Source organism: Haemorhous mexicanus, chromosome 4, assembly GCF_027477595.1.
Source record: "Haemorhous mexicanus isolate bHaeMex1 chromosome 4, bHaeMex1.pri, whole genome shotgun sequence".
In the NCBI taxonomy this organism is placed as follows: domain Eukaryota; kingdom Metazoa; phylum Chordata; class Aves; order Passeriformes; family Fringillidae; genus Haemorhous; species Haemorhous mexicanus.
Window position 1 is genome coordinate 4238996 of NC_082344.1, and position 26286 is coordinate 4265281.

The window sequence follows — 26286 nt, forward strand, 5'->3', positions numbered from 1 at the left end:
ACAGCTCTTTTGCTTATTTTGTTGCAAAGATTTCTTAAGTTGGTGCAGTGAACATTTGGTAAGTGAAGATGCATTTCTAGAGCTGTTTCTTCCATGCTTCCTTGGTCTCTTTTTGAATTCTCAGTCCCACTGTGAAAGCCAATGGTCATTTTCATTCTTGCCAGGCTTCTGTGGTCATCTCTTCCTTCTCTTGTTCTGCCTCCACAAGAATTGAGAGTCGTTTTCATCTGTGTCACTGTGAAAGTGTTTCAAAATCTCAAGTAACAGTCTTGCTGTGCTGCTGTGCAGGCAGAGTGCAGACAATAAAGCAATATTAAGCCATAATCCACTTTTAATGAGATTGGGGAAAAATAATAGAGGAGCAACTATGAGACTTGGTACAACAAATATTTAGCTACTGAGTGCAATAAATTTGTTCATTACAGGCTGGGATTTCACTGCCCCCCACCTGTGGAGATGGGATCTTTGTGTCCAACTGTCACGTTGATCATGGCATCACCTGTGTCCCATACTTAATTTACCACAAACCACAGCACCTATTGCCTTGTAAATTCTCTCCCAAAGACTGCTTAACTCAGATTTCAGTGAAGTCAAGAGGCTAAGTTTCTCAAAAGTAACATGTTTAGAACAATCAAAATGAAAAAAGGAAAGCTCACAAAGAATTATGACTATCCCAATAAGTAATAGTCTTTTAAGAGAATAATTTCCTAGGTGAGTAATATATGTGGGAATATTTTTCCTTAAAGATTTAAGATTTTTTCCTTTTTTCCTTTTTAATTTTTTTTTTGTTAGTCCTAATGAAAATGCTACTATTAAGTAAGTGTAACTTAAAAAGTTCATTTTTACAGAATTAGCATGGGCCTCCTGTTGTGTTGGAAAGAACCCGAGTTCAGCTGACATTAAGTTTTGGGCTAAAGGGCACTTTTCTATTTTAGCTGTGCTTTAATTGCTCCCTATTAAATTAGTGTTATATAAACCAAGATTTAGCATAGTTCTATTTTTTATCCCCTTTCACAGTCAGCATAATAAAAATCCAACACTTGATGACAGAAAGTAACGAGATACACACTCTGTCAGAACATGTGGCCAAAGCTGCTATTTCAGCTTAAAATGCACTTCTGGAAGGAAGGGGAGTTCTCTTCAGTCAGTGCAGTGTGAAATCTCTGTGAAGAGCTCTGATACCACAAATACAAAAATTTAAGAACTACTGGTATTTTTTAGGTACAAAAGTGTGCTGGCTTGCAATAGACTGATATTCTCATGCTTCATGAATAAACCTTCTGCTACAGATGCCATGTTTCATTTCTGCTCAACACCAGCATTAGAACTGCAGGCATCAAATGAATTGCTAACAAAGCCAAACTGTTATAGTTACACCATTGGCAATTATTTTTCTTAATATATTCTGGGCATGTGTCTTCCAAAGGGTATGCTAAAGCAAGGAAAGAGATTTAGGAGATGGATGATAAATTTTAGAAACCAAATAAGCATCTAAAACTTATTAAAATGGGTTAAGCTCAGGGGAACAGTAACTTAAGCACTAGATTTTAATAGAATTTGGAAAGGATGAAAGAGAGTATTTCACACCTTATGAGCAGCAGCCACAGAACCTATCAAGCATACAAACAACAAAACAGATATTTCTATTCAAAATCGAGTTAAAAAAAGAACAGGAAGAATGTTCCCTGTTGTATGTATTTATGTGAGACACTCAGTGATCACTTAGGGAACAACGTGAAGAAAGGTTTTACTGGCAGATAGTGCAGTTCCCCAAAGGACTGTGAGGTGTGATAGGGAATATTAATGCCACTGCTCTCGTAAGGGTATGATATGTTTGAAGAAGTCTGTTCAAGATGCACAGTTCTTGGTCAGGCTTCTTTGTATCATAAGACTTGTGTCATTAAAAGAGGGGCTGCAAGAAAGCTCTGAGCAGTTAGCTGATCTGAAGACTGTGCCTAAGGTGAAAATAGACAATGGACAAGTATCTCATAGCTAGAAGTGGAGTGAACCTGAGAAACAAGTTAGTAACAGCAACAAGTGGGGCTAAAGCAGGGCTGTGTCTGCTGGCTGTAACCCATCTGGGCTCTTCTCAGGAACAGTCCGTGATCACACGGGCCATATGTGCAGCAGCATCTCAGCTCAGCAAGCTGCTGGTTTGAGCTACTCATTTCCTCACAGTCTCTGGGGTTAGTTGGAGCCAAAGTGATATTAATTTTAATTAGGGTGAATGAAGAAAAAAAATATTTCTGTTTGTTCCACTAAATCCCCCAAATTTCCCTTTTAGTTCCATATGGGAAACCTTACATTAATTTGCCAGTGAATTTCTGTTTGTAGAAAGAGAAAGCAGTGGAAGTGGTCCATGTGTGCTCGCAGAAGTGTCCACATCTCAAAGGTAAATGAGATTATTCAGAAAGCAGCTTGTAGATGTGGTGTCTTGTAAACTGGAGAAGAAAATCAGCAACAAAAAACCCACATGCCCAAGGGAGCACTTCCACAATGCAAATTCAGAAAAGCAAACCTTTAAAGTGATGTTAGGAATTCATGAGCTATCCATCCTCTGAAGTATTTTTATTGAAACCATCTGGTGGGTAATCCATAATAATAATAATTAAAAAACACCACTAAATCCAGGTGTCTTCAGATCATTACAAACAGATAACAGGGTTGAATTCCAGCAGTGCCTTCCAGGTTTTGAAGTATCCATGAAGAAGTGATCTCTTTGAATTAAATCCTTATTTGGATCAAAATGCAATGCTGGGGCCAGAGCACATCCTGGGCTATACAGGTCTGTGCTGCAGTGTAGTCTGCAGTTCTTAGGCTTCACTAGGATGTGGCAGGAATGTTTCCTGGCTTTTTCCTGCTCTGCACATCCACTTTTTCCACATAGAAATCAGGGTACAAAGGGAAGGAGAGGAAGGTGCCAGGGCTTGTCCTGCCAGGTAAATCCCTGGAGCTGGGCTCCAGCCCCAGCCTTGGAATGGGCACCTCTTCCTGCCCCACATTCCTCCTGACACCAGAAGTAGAATCACATTGCAGCAGTGCATTTGGTCAATCCATTACCCTGCACCTTGTTATCTCTACTCTGAATCCTGCAGATAACACGTTTTCATTCAAGCTTATCTCCCAGAAAGGGAGCCGGTCTGGAGCTGAAGAGAACCAGAGATGGAGAAGCCATCATTTCCCATTTCTTCATATTAAAGTGTTTCTGAATAGAGATTTCAAGATTGGGGAATGTAGTGTGTTTGAAGGTATTCATTTCCATCTCCTGTCTAAAAGGCTGTGAGGAATAATTTTTCTTTGACAGGGAGATACTGAAACCTGAGTTAAAGCAATTAAATTAAGCACTATGAAAATACCCAAAGCCTTTCTACCTTGGCTATATGGGGAATTTAGGAAGACTGTGAAAACACCTGAAATAAAAGCACCAGGGTATACACAAAGTAGGTCAGATTCTTCCCTCTGCTGCAGATTTAAGAGCCTTCTCTTCTTTGATAAAACCTACCTGCCTAATTAGCTCTGCCTCGTCACATAGAACCAGCTCTTACATAAGGCAGTGCCTTGACAAAATTGGTTTAAAGGAAAAAAAATAGCATGTGTTTTTCAGCATTTTTCACCTACAACTTCAGTGTGTCAGATGCCAAGGTAAGAAATGCTGTTTTGAGAATGAACATTTGTAGGGGGATGGACTATAAGAAAATAAAGATAGTGTAGAAAATAATCTTACCCCTAAGGAGTTGCAGCTGGGGCAATTATCAAAGATTAGGAACAGGCCTGACTTTAACAAGCCACTGCTGTAACCAGTGAGAAGAAGAGTGCTATAAAAGAGTGGGGTGGCTGATTGAGAAGGGAACTGGAGTCAGATGGCTGCTTTGTGAAGAAAAAAAGAGTTGGTGCTCTGAGGTGCTGCCTGCCAGAAACACCAAGAAGGTGTGAAACCTTTGCCATAAGAAGACAACAGTATGGAACCCCTGCAATAAGATGACAGCAAACGTTTTGACAATTATTTGATGATTTTGATAATTAACCTTTGTTTGAAGTACCTGAGTGATTTCTTTTGCTATTGGGTTTGTGTACTGACAGGAAGAAGCTTAATCTTTCTACTAAAATTAGGAAAACAAAAGATGATGAATCTTTTACTTTATCTATACAATATACCAAAAATAATTTACAATGTAATTAATATGTGGATATAAAATTGGCACTAACAATATAGGCTTGTTATCCTGCTGACTGGTTTAGAAACAGGACCAGTTTTTTCTTCAGGAGCTCTTCCTAAGGAAGTGTCTTGGGTCAGAAACTCTCTTAGATGTGAGAACAGCATCTGATACAGAAAGGCCTTGATCCCCCAGGGGTTATGGAAAACTCTGGGGGAAGAATCAAGTCTTGCTGAGCTTTGGATTTCTATGGTTTATTCCTGTTGGGGCATTCCACTCATCTCATACCTCTCTTTTCCAGGTGATGGAGTGTCCCTGCAGGCTCAGCCTGCCAGCTGATGGATCACTGTTACAACTGGACCACGATGCTCCAAGCTGCTGGAACCAACTGGGCTTTGCTTGCTGCAGGTGCTCCCCACAGCTGTGGTCTGGGCAGTGCAGCCTGCAGCTACAAAGATATTGATTCCCTTCTCACTTATTCTACCTCTCCTCAGGTTTTTGGCACATTTGCCTCATCCTGATAGCTTTTAGACAGTGCTGGTGATAGATCACTGCAGGAACAGGATTCATTTATCCAAAGCTCTTTAAAGACTGGAAAGGATGGACTTCAAAGGCAGGAAAATGGGACACAGTGCAGCTGAACAGGGGAGAAGGGAGGGCATTCAGATTAAATGAGCCCTGCTGTATGCAGGCAAAGGAACTGATTTCTGTCTGCCTTTCCTACTGTTGGGCTATAATAGCAAGGACAAATATAAAATGGGATAGATTTCAGTTGAATGGAAAGTTTAGAGCTGAGCTAGCAGAAAAGCCAGATCCACTGGGGAGGGGGGGCAGGTAAGTGGGGTTGCATGGCTGAAATATCTAACTCCTGCTGTGGCTAAGAGGTCTGGGTCTTCAATACAAGTTCATGTGCTGGAAAAAAACCACATTATTAGCTGTGAACCTGCCTCCTGCTACCCTCATCTGAGGTTCCCTTCCTCTTGTGTTGAAAGAAAGAGGGAGCAATTATCCCAGCATTTATCATTTTACTGACTATTTTATCTTCCCTCAGGCACCTTTCTCCCAGCTGGCAGGTCCAGTCGATGTAACTGCTCCACAGATGGAAACTATTCCCTGTGTTTGTTCTTCTTTCTCTGAATCTTTTCCAAGTCTTTCTTGGGGGAAGGTGGGTGGAGGTATGGGATGGACAGATGGAAGAAAGATGACTGACCAAAGCTGGAGCATCCAAAATGTGGGTGTGGAAGGCTACACTGTGGAATCAGTTTTTCTTTGTTCTTTACCCCTTCTCTGATAATTTTCAATTACTGTTCTGTTGTACTAAGCATTAAGCTGATAGTTTTATCTATCTCTCATAATTCCAAAATCCTACTCCCAAGCTTATTACTTCACTTTGAGCCTATCATTTCATAGAAAAATCTGTGAAACGTTGCTTCACTTTTATTTATTGATTTTTATCTGCTGTCTCAGTGCCTTAGCACTCAGCCTTCTAACATCTGCTGTGCTGTGAGGAGAATCTTGCAACTGCCTCTTCCCTTTCTTTCTGCTGTTTGTAGGGACACAGCACCTTTCTTGGGATAAAGCTACAGGTGATCACTGACATCCCTCCTTCTCCATCTCTCTGGGTTCCCCTGCCTGCTATTTCCTGGCCAAATACAGACACTCTGTAGCTTGATCTTGACTGGGCAGTTGTCACTAATAATTGCTGGCAAAATCAAACAGGGAAAAAAGTGAGATGATGTTTATAGCCCTATTGCACTGTCAGCACTCAGGGCCACACCTTCCTTCAGGGCTCAGCCTCGCCACAAACCAGTGAAACTTCTCTGCTGTGATTTCATGTTAATTACTACAGGTCACTTCTCACTTAGGATGTTTTAATCCTTTTCTGGTTTCTGTTTCTGCTGAAACAACTCTGCCTATTGTTTCCCTGGTCTCCAAGACTGAACTTGCAAAAGGGTAATGTGTAGTTGTGTCAGTAACCAGAGCCATAAAATAAAAATAATTAAATGTTTTAACTTTTACTCATGTTTAAAAAACTATCATCCACCACCTACCTCCATTGTATCAGAATCACTGAGGTTTAGGACAGAGAACATTCTGTCTATTCAAAGCATCTCCTATTGAGTTGTCTACACTGACATGATAACATTTCTAATTAGGTTATTCCATTCCATCTCTTTTTATGGCTCCCCAGTCTGTAGTATTTTTATGAATAGTTCATGCTGTGGTGTACTTATTAATATGCTTCCACAACCTAAAAGGCATAATTATCTCAAAGGTTCAATTAAAAAGTAATCTGGTAGGAGGTAGGATTCCCAATTACTGAGTGTGGGAAAGACTCCTATTCTGTTGTTGCTGTCTTTCATCTCAGACATAATTGATTTGGTCTTTCTCCCAAATAAAATGCAGCTTTTCATCCTTGTGGAAGGAGAGAGGTCGTGGAGACCTGTGGAGACCACATATAATGATGTCTATTTTTACCTCCACTTTCTTTAGAGATACAATTAAATTTGTTGCACACTCAAATTGCAGACACTTTGTGCACTCTCTTATAGATGAGACAGAAAAATAAATCATTTTCATTGCTGTTTATTGTAATTGAAAAACAGTTTTTCTATTTTGGGTTATTTAGCCAGGCCTTCACAAGTGCACTAGAAGTAAAACCAAATAATTTACTTTTTTAATTCTTAGAAATGTTTCACTTTGGAAACTTGTAAAGAGGTACTGCCACTCTTTTAGGATATGTGAGAACGTTCTGACAGACATAAATTACAGATATTCTGTAATTTAATATTTGTAACTTCAAACTCCAGATCTAATTTCCAGAGACAATAATTGGGAGTAGTGCCAGGGCTTTATTAGTAGTCTGCTTTTTTTCCAGGGAATTCACAAGGGTTATGGTAAAATTGAGCTTTTGAAACTGGAATATTTTCCATTAATGCTGATAAACTAGTGGCACTAATTTATTTTGCCCCACTCATTTTTTTTTTTTTATTAGGGAAACACAAAGACAAGTTTTATGTCTCAGCCTATTCAATTTGACATATTAGGTGCCACAAACTGAGGGTTCACATCTGTGTTAGTCTCATCCTTCATTATACCCACATTGCTCCTTTTGCAGTGAATTTGCAGGATTTCTGACAAAAATGCCCATCTTAAGGAAGCTTATTTTAAAAGAATAAGCCCATGCATTTATCCACAGTGATTTTCAAAAATGTTTTTATGAAATATTAGTCTATCTCCATATGATTGCTGTTTTCATGAAAGAAAGTCTTGGATCCCCCAGCTTTTCTTTCTAATAATTATGGGTTTGATTGTGTGTATGGAGTAGTTCCTGGGCATCTTTCAAAATTGTATAAACTTTTTTCTTAAAAGATCTAAAAATAGGCATAATTTAAGATCACAAGGTAATTCCTTATCAAAATATTCCCAAGTTAGATCATTGGTAAAATAAAATATAATTTCTTCGGTTCTTTTTGTAAAGAATTTATTACAGACAGATTGCAGAGTGGGGCACAGTTCAATGATGAGGATGATGGACTTCAAGCCCTTTTGCTGTTTTTAGACTGCACACAGCATCAATAAAGATTCTGTGGGATCTGAAATTAATTTAATGGGGTTTTATACCCATGGAATGAGAAAATAAATCAAGAAGTTTCATGGACCTCTGACATCCCACCTCATCTCCTGACTTGGCTTTTGGAATCGGAGCCCTAAAATTTTGTGTGCAGAAGCTCAGAATGCTGAAGGCCAGTGTACAATAGGTTGCTGTCTGGGAAAGTGGGAACACTTTTCTTGGGTATCCCTGCAAACAGGGAGGTTTGAATATCCATGCTTTAAAACAAAATAACCACTGGTTAAAGTTTAGCGACTCAGCTTGGCAATGCTGCTGTGCTGGGAGATATTTCATAGCAACAGGGTTTCAAATATTTACTGACTTATTGTTTCCTGACCATTAGTGATGGAATGCCCGAGAGCCTGCTGCATTTCCCTCCTGTCAAACAAAGCACGTTCATCTGTACATTTAAATGGGCCGCTTTCTCTGTTGGGAGCTACCAGGGATTGCAGCTGTTTTTATAAATCAGTGTGAAATTTGTGTAGTTATGAAAAAAGCTTCAGATTATTTATTTCATAAGCTTGTTTATTTTAAGTCTTATATCCATTTCCTGGATATGAAAGCTGGGTTTGCTCACCGACGGCTTGTTCTTCCTGGCGTTTGGGATCGAGTTCCTAAACACAGATTTTCATGTTTTAGGTGTCAAAACAGAAGTGGGCTCATCTGGAGTGCTGTAAAGGTTTGCAGCACCGCCGAGGTGAGCAGCGCAACCCTGGCAGCACCCAGCAAGGCTGGAGCTCCCCGCCGGTGAGCGGACAGCGCGGTCAGGATAAACGCCAATGATTTCAGAGCGTGAGGTCCCGCATCCCTCCTCCATCCCGCAGGCACCACCCGGCTGAGCCTGGGGCTCTGGCACCCCCTGCGGGTGACGCGGCTGTCACACCGCGTGTCCCCGCGGCCGCTCCTGTCCCGAGCTCGCCGCGTGTGGCTGTCCCTGGACGAGTGCAATCCCGTTCCGTCCTGTCCCGTCCCTCCGGGCCGGGCGCCTCCCGGCGCTCCGCCATCCCTGCGCGGGCGAGCGGCGCCTGAGGGGGAGCGGCCAAGGCCCCGCCCCAGCCCCGCGCATGCGCCGTGCCGCCCCGGCAAAATGGCGGAGCTGGAGGAGTAAGTGCGGCGTAGAGGGAAGAATGGAGGGCGTGCGGCATCCGCCGCCATCCGCGGGCTGGGGTCGGCCAAGGAGGCGGCACGAGAGGGGTCGGGGTGCGGGATGGGGCCGGGATGCGATCGGGATGTGACCGGGTTGTCCCGCCCGCAGGCCGAGGCGGCGGATCCCGCTGGTGCCGGAGAACTTGCTGAAGAAGAGGAAGGCGTACCTGGCCATCAAGGCCACCCAGGCCAAGCAGGCGCTGCTCAACAAACGCAAGGTACGGCGGGTCCCGGCAGAGCCTGGGCCTGCAGCCCCAGCTCGTTCTCCGGAGGAGGGAATCACACACTTCCTTGAAATTCCTGGGAAAGCATCCGGGCCCCTCAGAGAAGGGGTGCCCGAGCACCGCGGGTGGGCAGGGATCGGCTTCGGGGTTCTGAGGGGGACTTGAGTCCCTCAACATTTTCTCCGTGTGTCTCTGAGCCTTGTAAAGAGCACAGAATTGTACAGGTTATTACACCGAAACAAATAAATGGATGGAAGAGTGTGAGTTGTTCCTGTTGGATCAGTGGTGGTCAGGTGTTTGCAGCCACGTGTGGTAAACTGCAGCGCTGCTGAGTTGCCTCTGCTGCCCTGGGATTTCACTGTCTGAAGCTACCTTTGTGTTGAAACCCTGCAAGGAAGCCGTGCTTTTCTCAGGGTGCATTTAGAGTTATTTGTCTGTTAGAGCAGCACAGGTCATGGTGAAGCCTTTTCTGCCTGTCGGGTGGCACAAGTCCTAATGCAGACACCCCCTGTGCACACTGTGCCATTTCCAGACTGGCAGAGCAAACCTTTCTAATTCCCAATCTCAGACCTGTTCTGCTGTACCCCAGCTAATACAGTAGGTGTTTGTCTTAAAGCTTTCCCAGTGAATCTTGTGGGATTATGTGCAAAACTCTTGCCATTTTTGTTTGATACCGTGTTTACATTTTTAAAAGCATCAGTGGCTTGCTGTATTTCCAAGGTGGGAGCATGAACAATAATATTAAATAGCCACTCCTTAAGATTCTCATTGCAAGAAGGATCTTAGTGATAAAACTTTGATTAGGTCTGCCTGCTTTGACAATTCAAACGAATTTCATGGGTGATTTATGAGGTGAAATAGAACAGAAGACACACAACGTTAGGTTCTTTAATTTAAAGTGGCCTGCTCGTTTAACCAGTAGATTATCTTAAATATAATTGTGTAATGCTGTGCATTTTCAAGTCCTATTTGTATGAGAAAACATTGTGAGTGTTGGTGGATGTACTCATTCCTAAGCTGAAGAATGACATTTAAACATCTGTTAAATTCTAAAAAGGAGCTTTACACTTTCTAGTAATAATGAAAAGACTTTTTGTCAGGTGAGCCAGATTTTCTGTTTAAATTAGCAATATTTAATAGTTACTTGAGTGTTTGAAATTTTTCTTGCATGTGTGCCAGTATAGAAACTGACTTTAAATGCAGTTACATTCTCTTGGAGGGTAATTTTGAGTCACACTAGGGTACTGCTGTAGCATCTGTTTTGCCCACATGTTGTTTCTGGCTTTCCCAGCCATTGCTGAGCTGTGTGTGTAGCTATGCCTAGAAGTATCCCAGGTCTTTTCCCTAATTTATATTTTTCCTGGGGAAAAGCTCTTTGTTCACTGTTCATAAATAATAGTTGTGTGTAAATTCATGTGTTGTCCCTCAATTCTGCCTCCCCTGGGCTTTGATAATCAAGTTTATTTCTTACTGCTTCCAAAGCTGTAAGGATATTGTTCACTACTTTTGCATTTTATTTGGCCTTTGAGATGTGAACCTCACTTTGTTTTCCTTTTGTCTGCAGCAGCAGAAGGGGAAGCAGATCCAGTTCAGGCGGCTGGAGACGTTTGTTCGGGACTCGTGGCGCAAACGCCGGGATGACACGCGCCTGAGGCGCATGGAGCAGAGGCCTGGGCAGGCAGCAGCGCCGCAGGAGAGCAAACTGGCCTTTGCCGTGAGGATTGCGGAGTGAGAGCCTTCCCCTACCCTGCCCTTGTTGTGTCATTTCCATGCCAAGGCAGTGGGATCAACCCTGACATCACCTTGCAGGTGATCTGAGGCCTTTCGTTGCTGTGTTAGAGAAATGTGATTACAAATAACCTCTGTTTTCCTCAGTATTAAGGGAGTGACCAAGAGGGTGAGAAGAGTGATTGAGTTGCTGCGGCTGAAGAAGAATTACACCGGGGTGTTTGTGAAGCTGAGCCCGCTGTCGCTGAAGATGCTGCGGATCGTGGAGCCTTACGTGGCGTGGGGGTACGTACCCTCCCGTGACCTGGGGGTCATTGGATTCTCCAGCTGCTATCACAGATCCATTGCTTCTCCAGTAATGGTCAAAACTTTATCAGCTTTATGTCTAAAACTTGTTATTGCCTCTGTTTTCATTGTTCTTGACATAACTTGGTTACTTTCTCACCTCTGCACACATAAGTGGGATGGGCTTCCCTCTGTATCATGTCTCTCTGTTACAGAATCTGATTTTTGTTTCTACGCAGACAGCCTAACCTGAAATCTGTACGAGAGCTCATCCTGAAACGGGGCCAAGCCAAGATCAAGAAAAAGAGGGTGCCTCTGACAGACAACATGCTGATAGAGGAACATTTAGGTGAGGAAGAGGGTGAGAAAACTGAGGAAAGAGTTAAGTGTTGATAGTTTAGAGTCTGACCTGAAAGGGTGGGGAGAGACAAAATCTTGCCAAACTGGAGGACTGGCAGTTCTGGAACAGTGTGGGGAAAGGTGGTACAGCTGGACATCTCTTTTTTTTTTTTTTTTCCTCATGCAGGGAGCTGTGGTATCATTTGCCTGGAAGACCTTATTCATGAAATCTACTCAACTGGGAAGTATTTCAAGAGAGTGACCAGCTTTCTGTGGCCATTCCATCTGTCGGTGGCTCGGCACGCGTCGCGGAACAGAGTGGGTTTCCTCAAGGAGATGGGCAAGCCTGGCTTCAGAGGGGATGCCATCAACCAGCTCATCCGTCAGCTCAACTAGTCAGGTGAGCAGTGCCTGCTGGGCTGCTTCTGAGGCTTAGCCTTCATTCCCTGTCCTAAGGACAACCAGCTGCCATTGAAGATCGAGGGGGTGCTGCCGTGGTTTTGATTGTCACTCTGCAAAAGTGACCTCAGAGGAAACTAATCAAGAGTGGGTCCCATTAGGAATCAGCACATGCTGTTGGACACCTCCATGAAGGTTTGGTTCCTGGGAGAGATAACATTACTTTCTTGCTTATTTTCTTCCCTATTCTGCAGGGTTTTTGTGAAAACTTCAGGATCTCTGACCTGTTCCTTTTCACATGAACCTTTCATGGACATTATCTACATGCAGTGATCTGTATGCAACTTCTCTTGACTGCTGGTGCCTCTATAAAAGGAGAAATACAGAGATGATGATGGAGATGGACTTTGAGCTGGCCCTTCTTAAAGAAGAAGATAAATTCTGTTTGGTACAAGAATGAGCTTCTTGGAGCAATTTCACTTTTGCATCTCTGTAAAATAAGTGGTTTTTATGCTCACTACTGCAGACTTCACTCTTTGATGTGCACCTGCTTCTGGGAGTGAAGGGGTAGTGGAGTCACAATTGTGCTGACAGGCAAAAGAAAACACCAAGGTATTCTTCTGTCACTGCAGCACAAGCCCTAGCAGTGAATCATGTCCCTTTTTCAGTACCTAGATTGTATTTATTTTTAAAAAATTAAGGGGTTTGTGGTCCTGTTTTTAAGATCCCTTTTTTTGACAAGCTTTTTTTTTTTTCCAACTTCTCCTAGATTGGGACTGTTGGGGAGAATTATTTCCTGGAAATAGGAAAGCCCAAAAAGGTTGTAATACAGTCATGGGGTGAGGTATTTGTAATAGATGTTTTTAAAATAAACTTCTAATAATAAACTTCTAATAATTATATTATTATAACAGAAGGTCCTGCATCACTGTAAAAGAGTTGAAAAACCAGTTAAACATTCTGGCTGGAATGAATTTAGTGAAGGAAGTGAAGGAAACCATGGAAGAATCTGGAAGTTCCAGAGATTTAAATCTCTAATTTCTTTCACTACAGAAATGGGTAAGGACACATGAAGAGTCCAGTGCTGTTCAACAAATACGGAAGGCACTGTTATTAGTTCACTCTGGCTATTTAAACTGTTATTTGAAGACTTAGGTGGGGGCAAACTGTTAATCCATGAATGGATTTCCTTCGGACTCCACACCAGTTGGAGACTCAGGAAGGAAACAGTTAAGTAACAAGACAAGGAGGATGCCTTTTGGATGTTACTTGTGTGACAGTTATAATCTGTTTTATGATGTAGCATTCATAAAATCTTACGAAGTACAAAGGACTGCAGATTTGGATTTAGAGAACACTATAAAACTAGAAGCTTTATTCTGTAAAACAAGAATAGAAACATAGAAAATACTGGACAGACACTACAGACGTACACAGAACAATTCTGTCCCCAGAACTAGAGCCCAGTGGCCATTAAAATACAAGGATTCATGTAGTTAAAGTTTTCCTGATAAACAGCTGCTTCCATTGTAGAGCAGTACAAGAATTTTTTGGATGATTTGTTTTTGGCTTATTTCTGGTAATAAAACAGCCCAGACTTCTATCACAAAAACTGGCACACTAGGAGTGAGATTATTTTAGTTGCTACAGAGAATTTAAGGCTGCTAACAGAATGTAGTTTAAAAATAATTTTAAAATATAAAGTTACAGGATCTGAACACAATCCTAGCAGCTAATGCCAGATTTAGGCAGTTTTTCTAGCAAAGGCAGTGGATTAACACACCATTAGATTAGCTCATACAGGAAAGTAAGAATTGAACTATGACCATGAATACCTTTTTAAAATCTCTTTGAAAATGATGCCAGCGTAGTCTAGTGTCACATTTTCACAGACAGGCATGTTGTCTTTGTGTCATGCTTTATCAAGAGGACAGTAATGATGTGCTCAGAGCTTGGCTGCATGATGAACAGAAACTATACAAGATGATAGGACAGAACTTGCCCCTGCATCTTAGGGAACAGAATCCTTCTTGTAAGCCACTGTGGTGTTGACTTTGTGGATTGTGGTGGTGAAGGAACGCAGCCGGACCTCCTCTGAATTGGCTATGAACTGTGGTCCTGACTCTTCCCACTTTGCTGGCACTGCCAGATCTTTATCCGTGTAGATCAACAAGTCAAAGGCACCTGGGAGCAAGGGAGAACAAATTCACCATAAGGAGATGGCAGCTTTGAAGTACATCTTCTAGAACTTGAGACAAGGACCAAAGTTTTCAGGAGTTACACTGATACTAGTTATGTGAAAAAAAGCAATAGTTTAAATAAGTTATATTCTTGTGAGGCTATTTTAGTTTGCTGAAAAACTAAAATTGTCATAAATTTTTTTAAGCATGTTACAGTGCTGTGGAGCTGAGCTCTCTATAGAACTCCATATGAACAAATTATTCTTGAAAACTTGCATTCCTCAGGGCATACATATTTAATTTCCTCAAGTTCATTAAGCCACCCAAAGTTCTGTTCTGATCTCAGACTAACAACGTGCTGTGTCACAAACCCGATGGTACACGATGTGTAATAATCAAAAAGCCTCAGAAAACCAGAAAATATTTCCTAGAGTTGGAAAGTTACTGAGGTTTTTCAAAAGCATTTTATTTCTTTAGTGCAGTTTGGGATACTCACAGGCAGATTCCAAGAGTGGCAGGAAGGTTACTGTGGCAGTTATTTGTCTGATGACAGAGCGAATTTCATCCTGAATTGCCTTCTGAGATTTCTCCCGTGGTCCACTGGAAAAATAAGAAAACTCTGGTAAGAGAAGAAACTTCTACTGCGCTGACAGTTTCCTCGAAATACAGTTCTCTTTGTTAAGCTCTGGTAGTCTGTTTGCTACAGTATTTTTAGAGTAGTAGTGACACTTTCAAGTCCTTAGAAGAGTTAAGTGATAGCTGCTCTCCCTTTATTGTTGTTGGTATGTTTAGTCTGGCTGGCAGACAAACAGAGCGCAGGATACTGAGAAAGGTTAGAAGGAGTAATGGCATCGATCCTGTGCCAGCCCCGGTACTCGAGGTAGGGGAGCGGAGGGACCGCGGTACTCACTTGTCATCCTTTGCAGTTTTGTCACACTCGATGTCAAACTGCCACCGCTCCAGGACCTCGCTGCTCTCGATGCTGGAGATGACCACCACCAGGCGCTGCACGATGCACTTGTACAGCCACTCTGCAAGAAGCCAGGGCAGTGTTTAGAGTTCGAGAAGCAGCGGCAGGGACACCGCAGGGAGGCCCCGCCGCCGGCCCGCACCTTTCATCTGCTCGGTCACGTTGTTGAGGTAGTTGGCCAGCTCGGGGTCCGTGGTGACCAGCAGGGTGAGCCCGTACTTCTGCACGCGAGTGAAGGTCTCGGGGGGGTAGATGCCCCGCTGGTACAGGATGCTGTTGATTCCATAGGCTGCACGATTTAGACGGAAAGGGAAAGGGATGTGTACCACACCCCCCCCACGCCCCAGCCGGCGGCCATGTCGCTCCACAAGACGCGGCCTCCCACCCCCTCACCTCCCCTCCCACCCTCCTTCTCTCCCTCCCTCTCTCGCAGCGCGGTCCCCGAGATCCCCCGCGGCCCCCTCACAGAAGAACTCGGCGACGAGCTCCGCGCTGCCGCGCAGGGTGATGCCCTGGTGCTCCCGGCCGAGCTGCTGCTGCGCCGCCATGGCCGCCGCTTCCCCGCCGCCCGGTTCGAATCCGGCCCCGCCCCCTCCCGGCCCCGCCCCTTCCCGCGCGCGCGGCCGCGCGGGGGGGGGGGGGGCGCGCGCCCCCTCAGGCGACCCCGCCGGCCTTCCCTCCGTTCCCTCCGGGAATCGCCGTTCCCTGCGCCCCTTGCCCGTGGGAAACGGGCGGCAGCATGCGGGTCCCGTGGCTGCCTGGCGGGAAAGGAAGGGTTTTTTTCTCCATGTTAAAGTGCCCGGCCGCTCCGGGCGCCGTTGCGCCTGTGGGCGGGGCTGAGGGGAGCGCGGAGCGGGGGTGGAGCGAGTGAGGAGCTCTGCCGTGGGAATGCTGCGGGAAGTTGCGTTTCAGCGTTTGCCAAGGTGTATTCGACATTACCAGCCTAAAAATGGTAGTCTCCAGGTATGACTTGAACAAGCAGTTCATTTATGATTTATTGGTGGCTTTCATGGCGTAAGTCATGCAGTAGCTGTTTCTTCTGCAAGCATTCTGGGGAAGCAGGTGGGGAGAACATGGGAAAGCAGGATAAACAATTTTTTTTCCAATCCATAATAACTCCAGAAATAATTAAAAAAAATGGGTTAAGAAGCACTTGGGTTGTTGGGCTGCCTTGGTGAAGGGTGTTTGCTACTTGGTCGAACAACTTCAGTCCTGTTATTACAGGAAGACCAAGGAAGATGTTGCAGCCAGCAGTGGCCATCAGATCCTGGAGGAAGCTGTGGCAGAGGTTAACAGGTAAGAGAGACTGACCAAAACAAGAAAATGTTGAAGTATGTTAATAATATGAAGAGGGGAAGTTACGGTCTGCTGGGATTGTAACAAGGTGGCCAGCTAATTAGATTATAAAATCAATTATTTGCAAGAAAATGAAAATTAATGGGTTTGCTGGGCACAGCATAGCTGCAAATGAAATTATTCCCTGGATGTGATTTTTCCAAAGCATCATCTGATATCATCATCTAAGATGTGCTTGTATTAGATACCCATATTGCCCTTGAAAGAAACAAATTCATTAGTCTTGAAATGAAGCTGTATCCAAACCAGAAATATTTATAGTGAGGATAAAAACCATGTGGTCATTACAGAGTACAGTGGGCCAGATGCTAAGAGAGTAAATTGATGGTGTGATTGATTATTTTATTGTAATAAACACTTTTTCACAAAAGCTTAGGCTTTCTCTTGGTTCCAGTTTTGATCCAAGAAGAAGCATGGTTTTCCTCAGGGTTTAGGCTGCTGTGATTAAAACAAATGGTATAGTCCTGAAGTCATGTGCTGAAGTTCTGAAATGGTCTGAATAATTTAATTTACCACAGGAAATTTATTCTGGATCTTGTTCACTAGTGATTGTGTTATACATAAATCTTCTGAATAAAATATTTTGAGTAAGAGTGGTCTATTTCCAAGGTTGTAATAATGGAGGCATTTTTCATCCAAAGCCTAACTTTTAGAGGCTGGATTGCTGTGAATATCAGCTGTTTTTCTTAAAGCCTTATGTACTATGGTGCTTTTATTTATCTATTCCAAAATGGTCTCAGCTCTCTGGGGTTTTTTCTACACTTGGCTTCTCGTCCATTTTGCTTTTGGGGGGCTGTTCATTTTTGTGATAAATAGAACAACACAAAAGCATGAGACCAGGCAAGAATAGTAGAGCTTTCAGTTAACATATTTCTCCTCCAGCTGTCTTACTGTTGAAATCAGACAGAAGAAAGGAATCCAGGTGTTTCTTGTTTAGCAGGTTGATGTCCCTGTGTTCCAGTTTGGATGGTCTGCACACACACACACACACAGGTGCATATGCTTATCAGTGGCAGACTTAACTGCTTCTTCATTACTGCTGACAAGATTCACCTGGCAGGCACTGAGAGTTGATTGGTGACCTCTGTTAGAGCTCTGAGCTTCCTGCACCTGGCATTTCAGAGTTGTGGGTCACTTTTCTCTCTCTGGTTCTGTGCCATGATTAGCACCAGGTTCTGCCCTGGTGTGCTCCCTTCTCACCCTCAACAAATCCCCAAGGCCTTTACATTTTGTCTGTGCTGTAAGTGAGCTGCAGCTGCCATCTGACCATGGCCCAGCCAGGTGTGATGGGGACATGCACACAAGCCCTTCTTTGTGTTCCTGACCGTGCTCAAGAGACAGTGCCTGCAGTTTGTGCTTAGGGAATGTCCAGCAGGAGGAGGGATCTGCAGCTCTGCCAGGGATGCTGCTGAGGGTGAGTGGCTGGTTTGTGACAGGCTGCTTCCTGACCTGCTCTGAGGGACTCTGGCGAACCAGGAGGACAGGCTAACTTGTACTCCTGGCACACCAGGAGTTGGCTACCCTTGCTTTAATTATCTCATGATAAAACCTTCGTTTTCATAAGGAATGTGAAATCCCAGTTGGATTTAATTTAGGTCTCTTACAACTCCTCAGTCACTGTTCAGTTTCTCAATTACCGCTTGATGTTGCAACACAATTTTTTTTTTTTGATTCTTGTTCTGTGAAAGGAAATGTTCTGTATTTAGCTTGGCTTTTCTGCAACATTCAATGATTGTTTCCCCATGGAAATTGTCAGTGAACCATGGGGAATCCAAATCATTGGTAGGCCTTCACTTTTTTTTAAGGCAAGCCAGGTCACATTCCCATAGTCATTCGGCACACTAGGAGACATAATCCACTTGGAGAGTTCATTCCCATTATTTGTTTATCTTGTAACCTTCAGGAGGATGTGGACAGTTCTCTCCAGAATAGGAAAACAGCTTATGAAATGAAATTTTCAAAAGTTTTTGTAGCACTAAAGTTTGCAGGGTAAGTACAGGTGCCTCTTGTCAGCTGTGAAAATAAAATCTCAAGTTGGCCAATCCTATTTTTAAAATGTAAACCATGGAATATTATTAAAAATATCAATGCTGTGCCCTTCACCAAAGGCAATGAGAGTAGTGCAGCAGTAAAAGATGGTCTTGAACTTTAAGTATTCATGAAAAGAAATGGATGTTAACATGAGTCAGTATGGGCCCATAATCTGCACTGTAACTTTTAATGTGATGGGTAGACTTTCCAAAGGGACTTCCTTTGGTTTTGAATGCCATGTGGAAGGTTTTACAGTTAATTTTCTGAATGTAGTTTGAAATTAGAATAAGTCAGGTAAGTACTTATTTCTTTTATAAAATGAGTGAGCTTTGATGTTTCTTTACTTAAGCCAATGTTAGAGCTCCATTTAGCTTGAAAGTAGCTATGTCCAGGTAGGTGGCTGCCTTGTGCAGTGAAATAAGTTCTTGTTGATTTGGGGACTTTTGAAAGCTTTTTCTGTAGAACATAAAGGGATATATGTTTCCGGTTTTGGGGAAGGTCTTCCTAGGAAGACCTGACATTTTTCTGAAGGAAAAAAGAGTTAATATTTGTGACGGTTTTACCTCCGGACGACCAGGAGATGGCAGCAGGCACACGCGTTATCTGCACCCCTGCAGCGAGTTGGTTTCACTGTTAGGTACTTCACTAGTTTTACACCTTTTTCTAGTTTTAAAATCATTGTTCCAGAATCAAGGGGATACTTAATGCCGAGTTTTTGTGTTTACCTTTGGTTGCTGTTACATTAAAGACAATTTAACAGAGGAATGATTATCTTTAAACATTTCATGTGAGGATAGGAATCCTGTTTCAGAATTGGGAAGAACAGGACTTTGAGCTTTTTTGTGCCTTGGGAATTTCTTAGTGCTGGATGATGTCCTGTTACACTGGTAACAGGTATGTGCAATCCACTGAATCTTGCTCTTTACAACTTAATCCCCTTCATTACTTAATCCCCAGGCTGAAGGTTGATAGTTTGAAAGGTGAATGTTAATCCAGTTCAGTTTAGCTCCTGTCACATCTGAAGTTTTCATATTAATAAATCAATGGAAAATTAGGGAGTTCTCAGGTGGCTTAAATTTACTAAGCCAATATTACTGGAAATTTAGCTTTAAATTCAAAATGAGCTTTCTTAAGTACCCTGGAACATTGATTTATCATTTATAGGTTTATCAGCAGAGACTTTTGGTGGATCATCAGAAACTGAGGAGAAAAGGATCCTGAAGATTGGTAGCACAGTAAATAAATATGTCTTGGTAGTACCATAGGGAATGTTGATAGGATTCTGTTGTGTGGTTGCAACATGTTAGATGGGAGTTGTTGCTTTGTGATTGCTTTCTAATCGTGTCACTTCTGATGTATAACCATGATGGGCTTGTTCAGTTCATTGTGCAGCAAGGAATACAGTGCAGCTTACATAATGCCTGAGAATTTTGATGACTGAAGAGGGAAATAAATTGTGAAAAGCATGTCATTGGCATTAGAAATAAGCTAGGAAATCAGCACTCTCCTTTTCCATCCTTGCTTACCTGGAACTTTGTATGAACTTGGCCTAATCAGTTTGGATGTAGATTTCAAATTTCCACAAAAGGATTAAATGGTCCTGCCAAGCTCATGTACATTGAGTTTCTGCAGCTTCTTCCATGGAGATGCCTTGTGCATTGACATCCTTTTATTTTCAGGAACAGAGTCTCTACTTGTTTGGGGTTTTTTTGTTGAGGTTTGACAGTGATGACAGAGCCCACACTCATTAAACACTATGGTATAAGAACAGTCATCTAACACTGAGAAAATTGAGGTTCAGTAGCATTTACATCCAGAGGAAATCCAAACCTCATCTCCCATGCCCAGGGAAGTCTTGTCATCACCAGGCTTTAAGCTGGTTTGGTTGGACAACATTCCTTATGTCCTGTGTTGAAACTGTGCCATGGAACAGAAGGAGTTGAAGATCCATTTGGAGGCAGTAGGGAAGAGGAAGACATTGAGCTTTAATGGTCAAACCTGGCAAAGAGAGTGCAGAACCACAGTCCAGCTGTCAAATTACTTGGTGTTTCTTTTACTTTATTTTCCATATATTTTCACTTTGTATGAGATTTTCAGTACCCGTAAAACTTAAACAGTGGGGTCTCTTTCTCTGAGTGAAACTTGTGACAGAGAACTTTTTCTAATATTTCTTTTTATTGATAGTCACATTTCTTTTATAACATTTTCATTGTAAACTATGTTAAAAACAATATTAGTGGGAAATAGTAACAAAGATGTGATGCCCTGGATGGTTGTAAGAAATGAGGGGTATTTGTCCCTGTTATTTTTACCTCAATAATCTCCTAAAAAGCTGCAGGATGGCATACCTTGTCTGCTTGTTGCCTGTGCCGGTTGGTTGGGTAGAATGCCCCACATGCTCTTGTGCAGCTCTTTGCCTCAGCAGCATGGCCCCATTGCTGATCTCTCCCTGCCAAAAGCTCTGTCTGGCTGTGCCTGGCTGTCTCCAGTTACTGCCACACACGAGGTTTGCATTACTCTGATGATGTTTAAGCTTTCCTCTCCATGGCAGCCTCAACCTTGCTCTGTCCTTGGGCACGTTTTGGCCAACCAGGCTGCACACAAATTTAGAAGCTGTAAAAATCTGTGCTGACCTGCAGGTTTTTGCACGTTACCCTTGGTGATTTTGCATTATATTTACCAAATAAATTGCACTGTTATTCATAAAGAGGGAAAAAGAATCCAACTAAATTCCCTGCAGATGGCAGAGGACATGCACGTGATCACTCCCATCTCCTGTTTCAGCTGCAGCTTCATAAAAATTATGAATAAATATTTTAAAAAATGCTGATAGTAGCAAAACTCAACCTAGACTGAAACAAAAACCTGTAGCAAAGGAGCAATAGTGGACATGTTACTCCAACATTAAACAGGATTCTGTAAAGCCACAGGTGGCTAAGTGTTGTAAACAAAAGTTTTGTATAACAAATCAAAACATGCAGTAACAAATTCAACTCTTCAGCTTCATGTACTTCAAGGTGGGGTTGCAGTAGTCATGGTACCACAAATGACATAGGTGTGTAAAAGATTGTAGTGTTTGGGCAATAGTCATCAGCCACCCCTGCTTGAGAGAGTTGTTCAGGGATGTGTAGTCAGTATAAACTGAATTTTACAGCTGCTGAGCACAACTAGAACAGGAAAATTAGTGACTTGAGAGTAACATGGAGGAATCACAAATGGGAAACTACTGGCTGTGTGGGATTTTGATGCCCTCAGAAGATTTTGGCAAAGAATTAAGTTACCTGAAAAAAGGCCCCATCTCTTAAGATGATGAATTGTGAGTAAGGAATAATTTAGCCAACTTTTATCATGTTAAAGGCTCAAATAAACCGGCAGTACCTTCTTTGCTAGATACAGAGCAGTTGGTGTCTGAGTGTTGTGACAAGGCGGTAACTTGTGTTTGTGTGCACACTTTTCACCTTCACAATCCAATTCTTGACAGGGTGGCTTCAGAAGAGTTTAGGAAAACCTGACTTAGTTCTAATTTGCAGAGGGCTCCTGAACCATTTTTCAGTCCCTATTCACTATTAAGTAATAGTGACTGCAAGTTACTGTGGCCTGATTTGGATAAAAGCCAGACTGAAACAAAATACTATGTAGTGCTACATTAGTTTTTCTTTATGCAGAGTATTTCTGCTGTGCTAAATCACTCTTGGTGTTTCCAGAGTAGGCAATTTCAGTCCCCACTCAGCCCTGTCGTGACTCTTTTCCCTCTTTCTTTTCTCAGTCTTTGAGTGGAGGAGAAGGACATGGTCTGGGAGTGTGACATTAGAGCTGCGTGTCTCCCTTATTTCCCCTTGAGATTTGTAGCATGAAGTTATCAGTACCTTTAGCAGCACTAAGGTGAAATTTTGTGGGATCAGTCTTTTTTTTTTTTTTTTTTTTTCATTTTGTAAAGGTGCTGTTACTCACTTATATGCCTGAGAACGAATTTTCTTATATTTGGCTTACTGTATTATTAACTGGAACACTAAAAACCATGCTTATGTTGGAATAGGAATGCCCTTTATAAGAGGACTTGTTTTTGTGAAGTAAAATAATTGTTCCCAGAAAAACACATTCCTTCTCCATCAAACCTCCATTCTATTTGACACACTAGCTGTTTGTTCTCTGTGAATCTAAAAATCATGTTTAGTGATTTATGGGCTGCTGTTGCTAATATTTCCATGATCCTGTTAAAAGAGAGTGCTTTTTCCTCAGTGGCCAGTTTTTGTGTTTTAAATAAGCAAAATGTCAATTAAACTAAAAGCAGGTCTAAATCTAGTATATACTAAAATTGGCATTGGCTTGCTGGCGGATTTTATAAATTATCAAAAACTGTCCATATCTGAGGAAAATGAAATCCAAGGTTCTGGATAATGTTAGGAAGTAGGAAACTTGTAAATTTACATGCTGTGTGAAGTGAAATAGGAAGCAAGTCAAGTTTTAAATGTTCCTCATTTGTATTTACTGTGTTGTTACATGCTCTTCCAGTATTTTATCTCACATAAGGTTTTATGTTTATATATACGTGTGTGTTTATCTACACACACTCACACACTTGCTCTGGTGGTTTCCTTTTTCTTTGATGCCTTTTTCAGGTAATAGAAAGGAGGTTACACGTGTATTCAACATGGGCTTATTCATAACACACATTATTTCCAGCACTTTGAAACAGATACAGAAACAAAGAATGGTTGAGGTTTGAAGGCACCTTCAGGAGGTTTTCTTGTCCAGCCCCTCCTGCTCAAGCAGGATCATCTAGAGCAGATTTCCCAGGACTGGGTCTACATGGCTTTTGGATATCTTTAGGGATGGGGATCTTCTCCAGGTTAAACTGTCGCCCTGATTTTTTAAGATTTTATAAGTTTTCTGATGTTGACATTCTTGTAGAGAACTTTCTCACACACTTTCTGTAAATAACACATAGTTTTGCATTCTTTTATGGAGGAGGAGAAATTTGATGTACTGTTGGTTTGTCCAGTGTCATTGGAGAGGTAGCACTGTCACCCTCCAATCCACTGTCACTTTTAGAAAACTATAAATGTTGGAGTCAGAAAATAAACTTCCCTTTTTTGCTCTTCACCTTGACAGCAGCGGTGTGCGCCTGTGTTCTTTCGTGTTCCATAGTGACATCAAACTGTCCCAGCCCTCTCGGCCTTCCTTGGTAGGAGAATGAGTGTTGCCTCATGTCCAGCCTGGTGTCCAGGTCCTTTTCTGGAAAGCTGCTTTCTGGCTAGTTGGCCTCCAGCATGTCCTGCTGCGTGGAGGCTTTTTTATTCTTCCACAAGTGCAGGATTTTGCACATTCCCTTGTGGAATCTGATGAAGTTCCTGTCAGCCTATTTCTCCAGGTGGCTGAGCTCCCTCTGGATGGCAGCATGGCTCTCTCCTGCATCAGCTGCTCCTCCCTGCTTTCTGTTATCAAACTTGCTAAGGGTAACCTTACCCCATCATCAAGACCATTAGTAAAAATGTGACAGGAAAGTTTTGGATAAAGAACTTTGCTGAATATTTTTTTTTCTCTGAGGAGGAAACCTCAAAATCCTAGCAGATCAGTTTGGTAGCTTTAATTTAGTGCCTTCACTTTTCTACAAGCATTACAATTTTTTTCTTTGGGCTTTCTACACCATGGGCATCTTACAGGCTTTGGCTTTGGGCATGAAGGTTCTGGCATTAAGCAATCTTGTTGTCTTGGCAGCATTAAAGCATTCATAGCCCCAGCTGTCTCCTACACACTACAGAAAGCCTCCAAGTCCCTTCATTTTCTCATGAAATTTGGCAGAATGGGAAACCTCAGGGATCTGTAAAAGACTAAAGCCTGCCAGATGCATCTGCTTTAATTTTTTTCTTTAGAGATAGGCTCAGAGATAGACCTTTTCTCTGTCAGTGGCAGCACAGTGGTTCTGCTGCTTTAAGTACCTGGTGATGACAAGGTTGGCAGCAAAGTTTGGCATCTTGGTGAAGTGAACACACCTTTGGTTGCTTCTGTCTAAGAAAGCAAAGCCCTGAACAGAACTCCTCACCTTTCTGGTGTCTCAGCAGTGGCAAGAATCCCAACTGGTTTTATAATGGTGTGTGAAACTGGGTGTCAGTGGGGTTTGGGGCTTGACCATCGTCTCAGTCTCTCTTCTGTACAGTTGGGTGAGTTAACACAGCCAACACAATACTGCGTGTGCATATGAAGCAGGGAAAGCCTTCAGCCCTGCTTCATCAACAAAGCCCACATCAGAATACCTTTAGGAATGGTGCCTCCCCTATGGGAATGTTCAGCAGGGCAAGCTCACTCAGTTCAACAGTGAAACTGGGATGCATTCATAAAAATGGGCGCACGCTTTGACACAATACCTGTGGAGCCAGATGTCTGTCAGGAACTCACCAGAAACAACAAGAATAGAGGAGGTTTATAACTTGAGATGTCTCTTTTTAGTAACTTATCCAAAATGGATACTTGAATGAATGTATGTATCGTACACTAAATTACTCAGGTGCTCTTATACATGCAATTGCAACAGCCCCACTCTAGCTGTCCACAAAATGCAATTTCTTTCCCTTCCATGCCAATAGCTGGCTTACTAACAAAAGCAGGTACATGTCCCAAAACAGCCTTGGGGATCCGTACAGGATCCTTGCAGCTGGGGTCCAGAGCCAACAGCACTACATGACCCCTTGATGCATGGCAGTGTGTTAGATGGTTCAGGGATCTCTTCCCTGCTCTCTGCTGTGCAGAGATGTGAAAATCTCCTTAGAGCATTGTATTGGTGGCTGCTAGATTGTTTCTGCTCCCTCCAGTGAATCTCCTGTCTATATTTGCCTTCAAAGGTGAGCTGTGCTGTTCCCTGGCTGTTGATGTGCCTTGGGAGGGCACTGGAACAAGGGTCTTTTCCACATGTGCTCCACAAAGGAGGTCTCCTTTTCCTGTCTGAATGATTTTTTTTGGTAAATACTAGCAAATTCTGTAGCTCTGTTGTGTCCATATGTTCAATAGATCTTTTTTATGCTGTTTAATTAATCCCCAGTGCCTTCGCAACTCTTACACAAGGGCTGAGTTGGCTGGAAGAAAATTGAATTCCAGCAAGTTGGGATTCTTTCACTGTTCACTCCCTATTAATGTCCATTTTGCTGTTTTGCTATGAAAAACTGAATTATAGTAGTAACCATATTAAGCAAGTCTTGATGACAATCACTCTCATTCCCATTAACTCAAATTGGCTTTTTAAAAACTTGGTGTAAAAACCAGTTTGTCTCTAAGTAACTTCTAACATACTCATTTTTACATGAAGGCAATCCCAGGGGACACTTGAGATTTTTTTGCAGATTTCTGTGTGTAGAAATGTCATGGGTGATTAGTGTAAAGCCACAGCATTCACTGCTGTTACACTTCCCTTAAATAAATGCATGTATGTTGCTGAGCCTTCTGATTATTTAAAGTCATTGTGAAAGAGCTGATACTGAAGTAGTAAGAACTGCATTCTTGGAAGTGTTGCCAGGTAATCTGGACAGAGAAAAGGAATGAGAAATGAGACAGTTGGAAATTGATTCTAAAAAATGCACAGGACAATTAAAACGGCTTAGAAATGGATTAAGTGACGTCTGCTAAGCTGCAAACCTCCTTCAACCTTTTCCTCTGTTTAGGACATTCATAATAACCCCTGTGTAAATTATTGGATGTCTGCTGAGGGTTGGAAGACACTATTTCTTTTTCCACATGGACATTAGTAAGTTTTCTCCCTGTTCAGGAAAACTGTAGAAATCTAACATCTTTTTGACCTCTGCTGTTTTGATAAAAATGTTTGAAGGAGTCTGGCAGAGCTTTAAAGTTCTTGTGAGGAATGGCTCAGTAA

General features: G+C 42.5%; 2 protein-coding genes and 1 long non-coding RNA gene across 7 annotated transcripts in view; 2 read left to right on the top strand and 1 right to left on the bottom strand.

Annotated features, from left to right (window-relative positions):
* The first annotated feature begins 1973 nt into the window (after window positions 1–1973).
* RPL7L1 (ribosomal protein L7 like 1) lies at window positions 1974–12775 on the top strand. The gene is made up of 9 exons (XM_059845601.1): window positions 1974–2153; window positions 2335–2392; window positions 8592–8871; window positions 9023–9131; window positions 10702–10865; window positions 11013–11150; window positions 11390–11499; window positions 11677–11889; window positions 12143–12775. The coding sequence occupies exons 1-8, from the start codon at window positions 1974–1976 to the stop codon at window positions 11883–11885; spliced, it is 1248 nt and encodes a 415-aa protein (XP_059701584.1). The 3' UTR covers window positions 11886–11889; window positions 12143–12775.
* Window positions 12776–13234: 459 nt separating this feature from the next.
* MAD2L1 (mitotic arrest deficient 2 like 1) lies at window positions 13235–15873 on the bottom strand. 2 transcript variants are annotated; one of them, XM_059843702.1, is made up of 5 exons: window positions 15757–15873; window positions 15181–15311; window positions 14979–15099; window positions 14565–14668; window positions 13235–14072 (listed from the first exon to the last, which is right to left on the bottom strand). In XM_059843702.1, the coding sequence occupies exons 1-5, from the start codon at window positions 15825–15827 to the stop codon at window positions 13900–13902; spliced, it is 600 nt and encodes a 199-aa protein (XP_059699685.1). In that variant the 5' UTR covers window positions 15828–15873; the 3' UTR covers window positions 13235–13899. The 2 variants fall into 2 exon arrangements, with proteins under 2 accessions (XP_059699685.1, XP_059699684.1); XM_059843701.1 differs by lacking the exon at window positions 15757–15873 and adding an exon at window positions 15505–15623 and having other exon boundaries at window positions 15181–15327.
* LOC132326037 (uncharacterized) overlaps window positions 15873–26286 on the top strand; it is a 65098-nt gene continuing 54684 nt past the window's right edge. For all 4 annotated transcript variants that reach the window (XR_009486115.1, XR_009486117.1, XR_009486116.1 and 1 more), the window contains exons 1-2: window positions 15873–16001; window positions 16263–16334. This is a non-coding gene — a long non-coding RNA (uncharacterized LOC132326037). The remainder of the gene's footprint in view (window positions 16002–16262; window positions 16335–26286) is intronic.

What these genes read in the sequence shown, in the direction of transcription:
- MAD2L1 (XM_059843701.1), bottom strand. Translation starts at nt 15,586, where the DNA reads ATGGCGGCGCAGCAGCAGCTCGGCCGGGAGCACCAGGGCATCACCCTG. An exon ending in GCTCGTCGCCGAGTTCTTCT is followed by an intron (nt 15,328 to 15,504) that starts GTGAGGGGGCCG and finishes TAAATCGTGCAG; the next exon opens with CCTATGGAATCAACAGCATC. An exon ending in AAAACTGCAAAGGATGACAA is followed by an intron (nt 14,669 to 14,978) that starts GTGAGTACCGCG and finishes TTATTTTTCCAG; the next exon opens with TGGACCACGGGAGAAATCTC.
- RPL7L1 (XM_059845601.1), top strand. Translation starts at nt 1,974, where the DNA reads ATGGACAAGTATCTCATAGCTAGAAGTGGAGTGAACCTGAGAAACAAG. An exon ending in GAAGTGTCCACATCTCAAAG is followed by an intron (nt 2,393 to 8,591) that starts GTAAATGAGATT and finishes TCCATCCCGCAG; the next exon opens with GCACCACCCGGCTGAGCCTG. An exon ending in AAAATGGCGGAGCTGGAGGA is followed by an intron (nt 8,872 to 9,022) that starts GTAAGTGCGGCG and finishes TCCCGCCCGCAG; the next exon opens with GCCGAGGCGGCGGATCCCGC.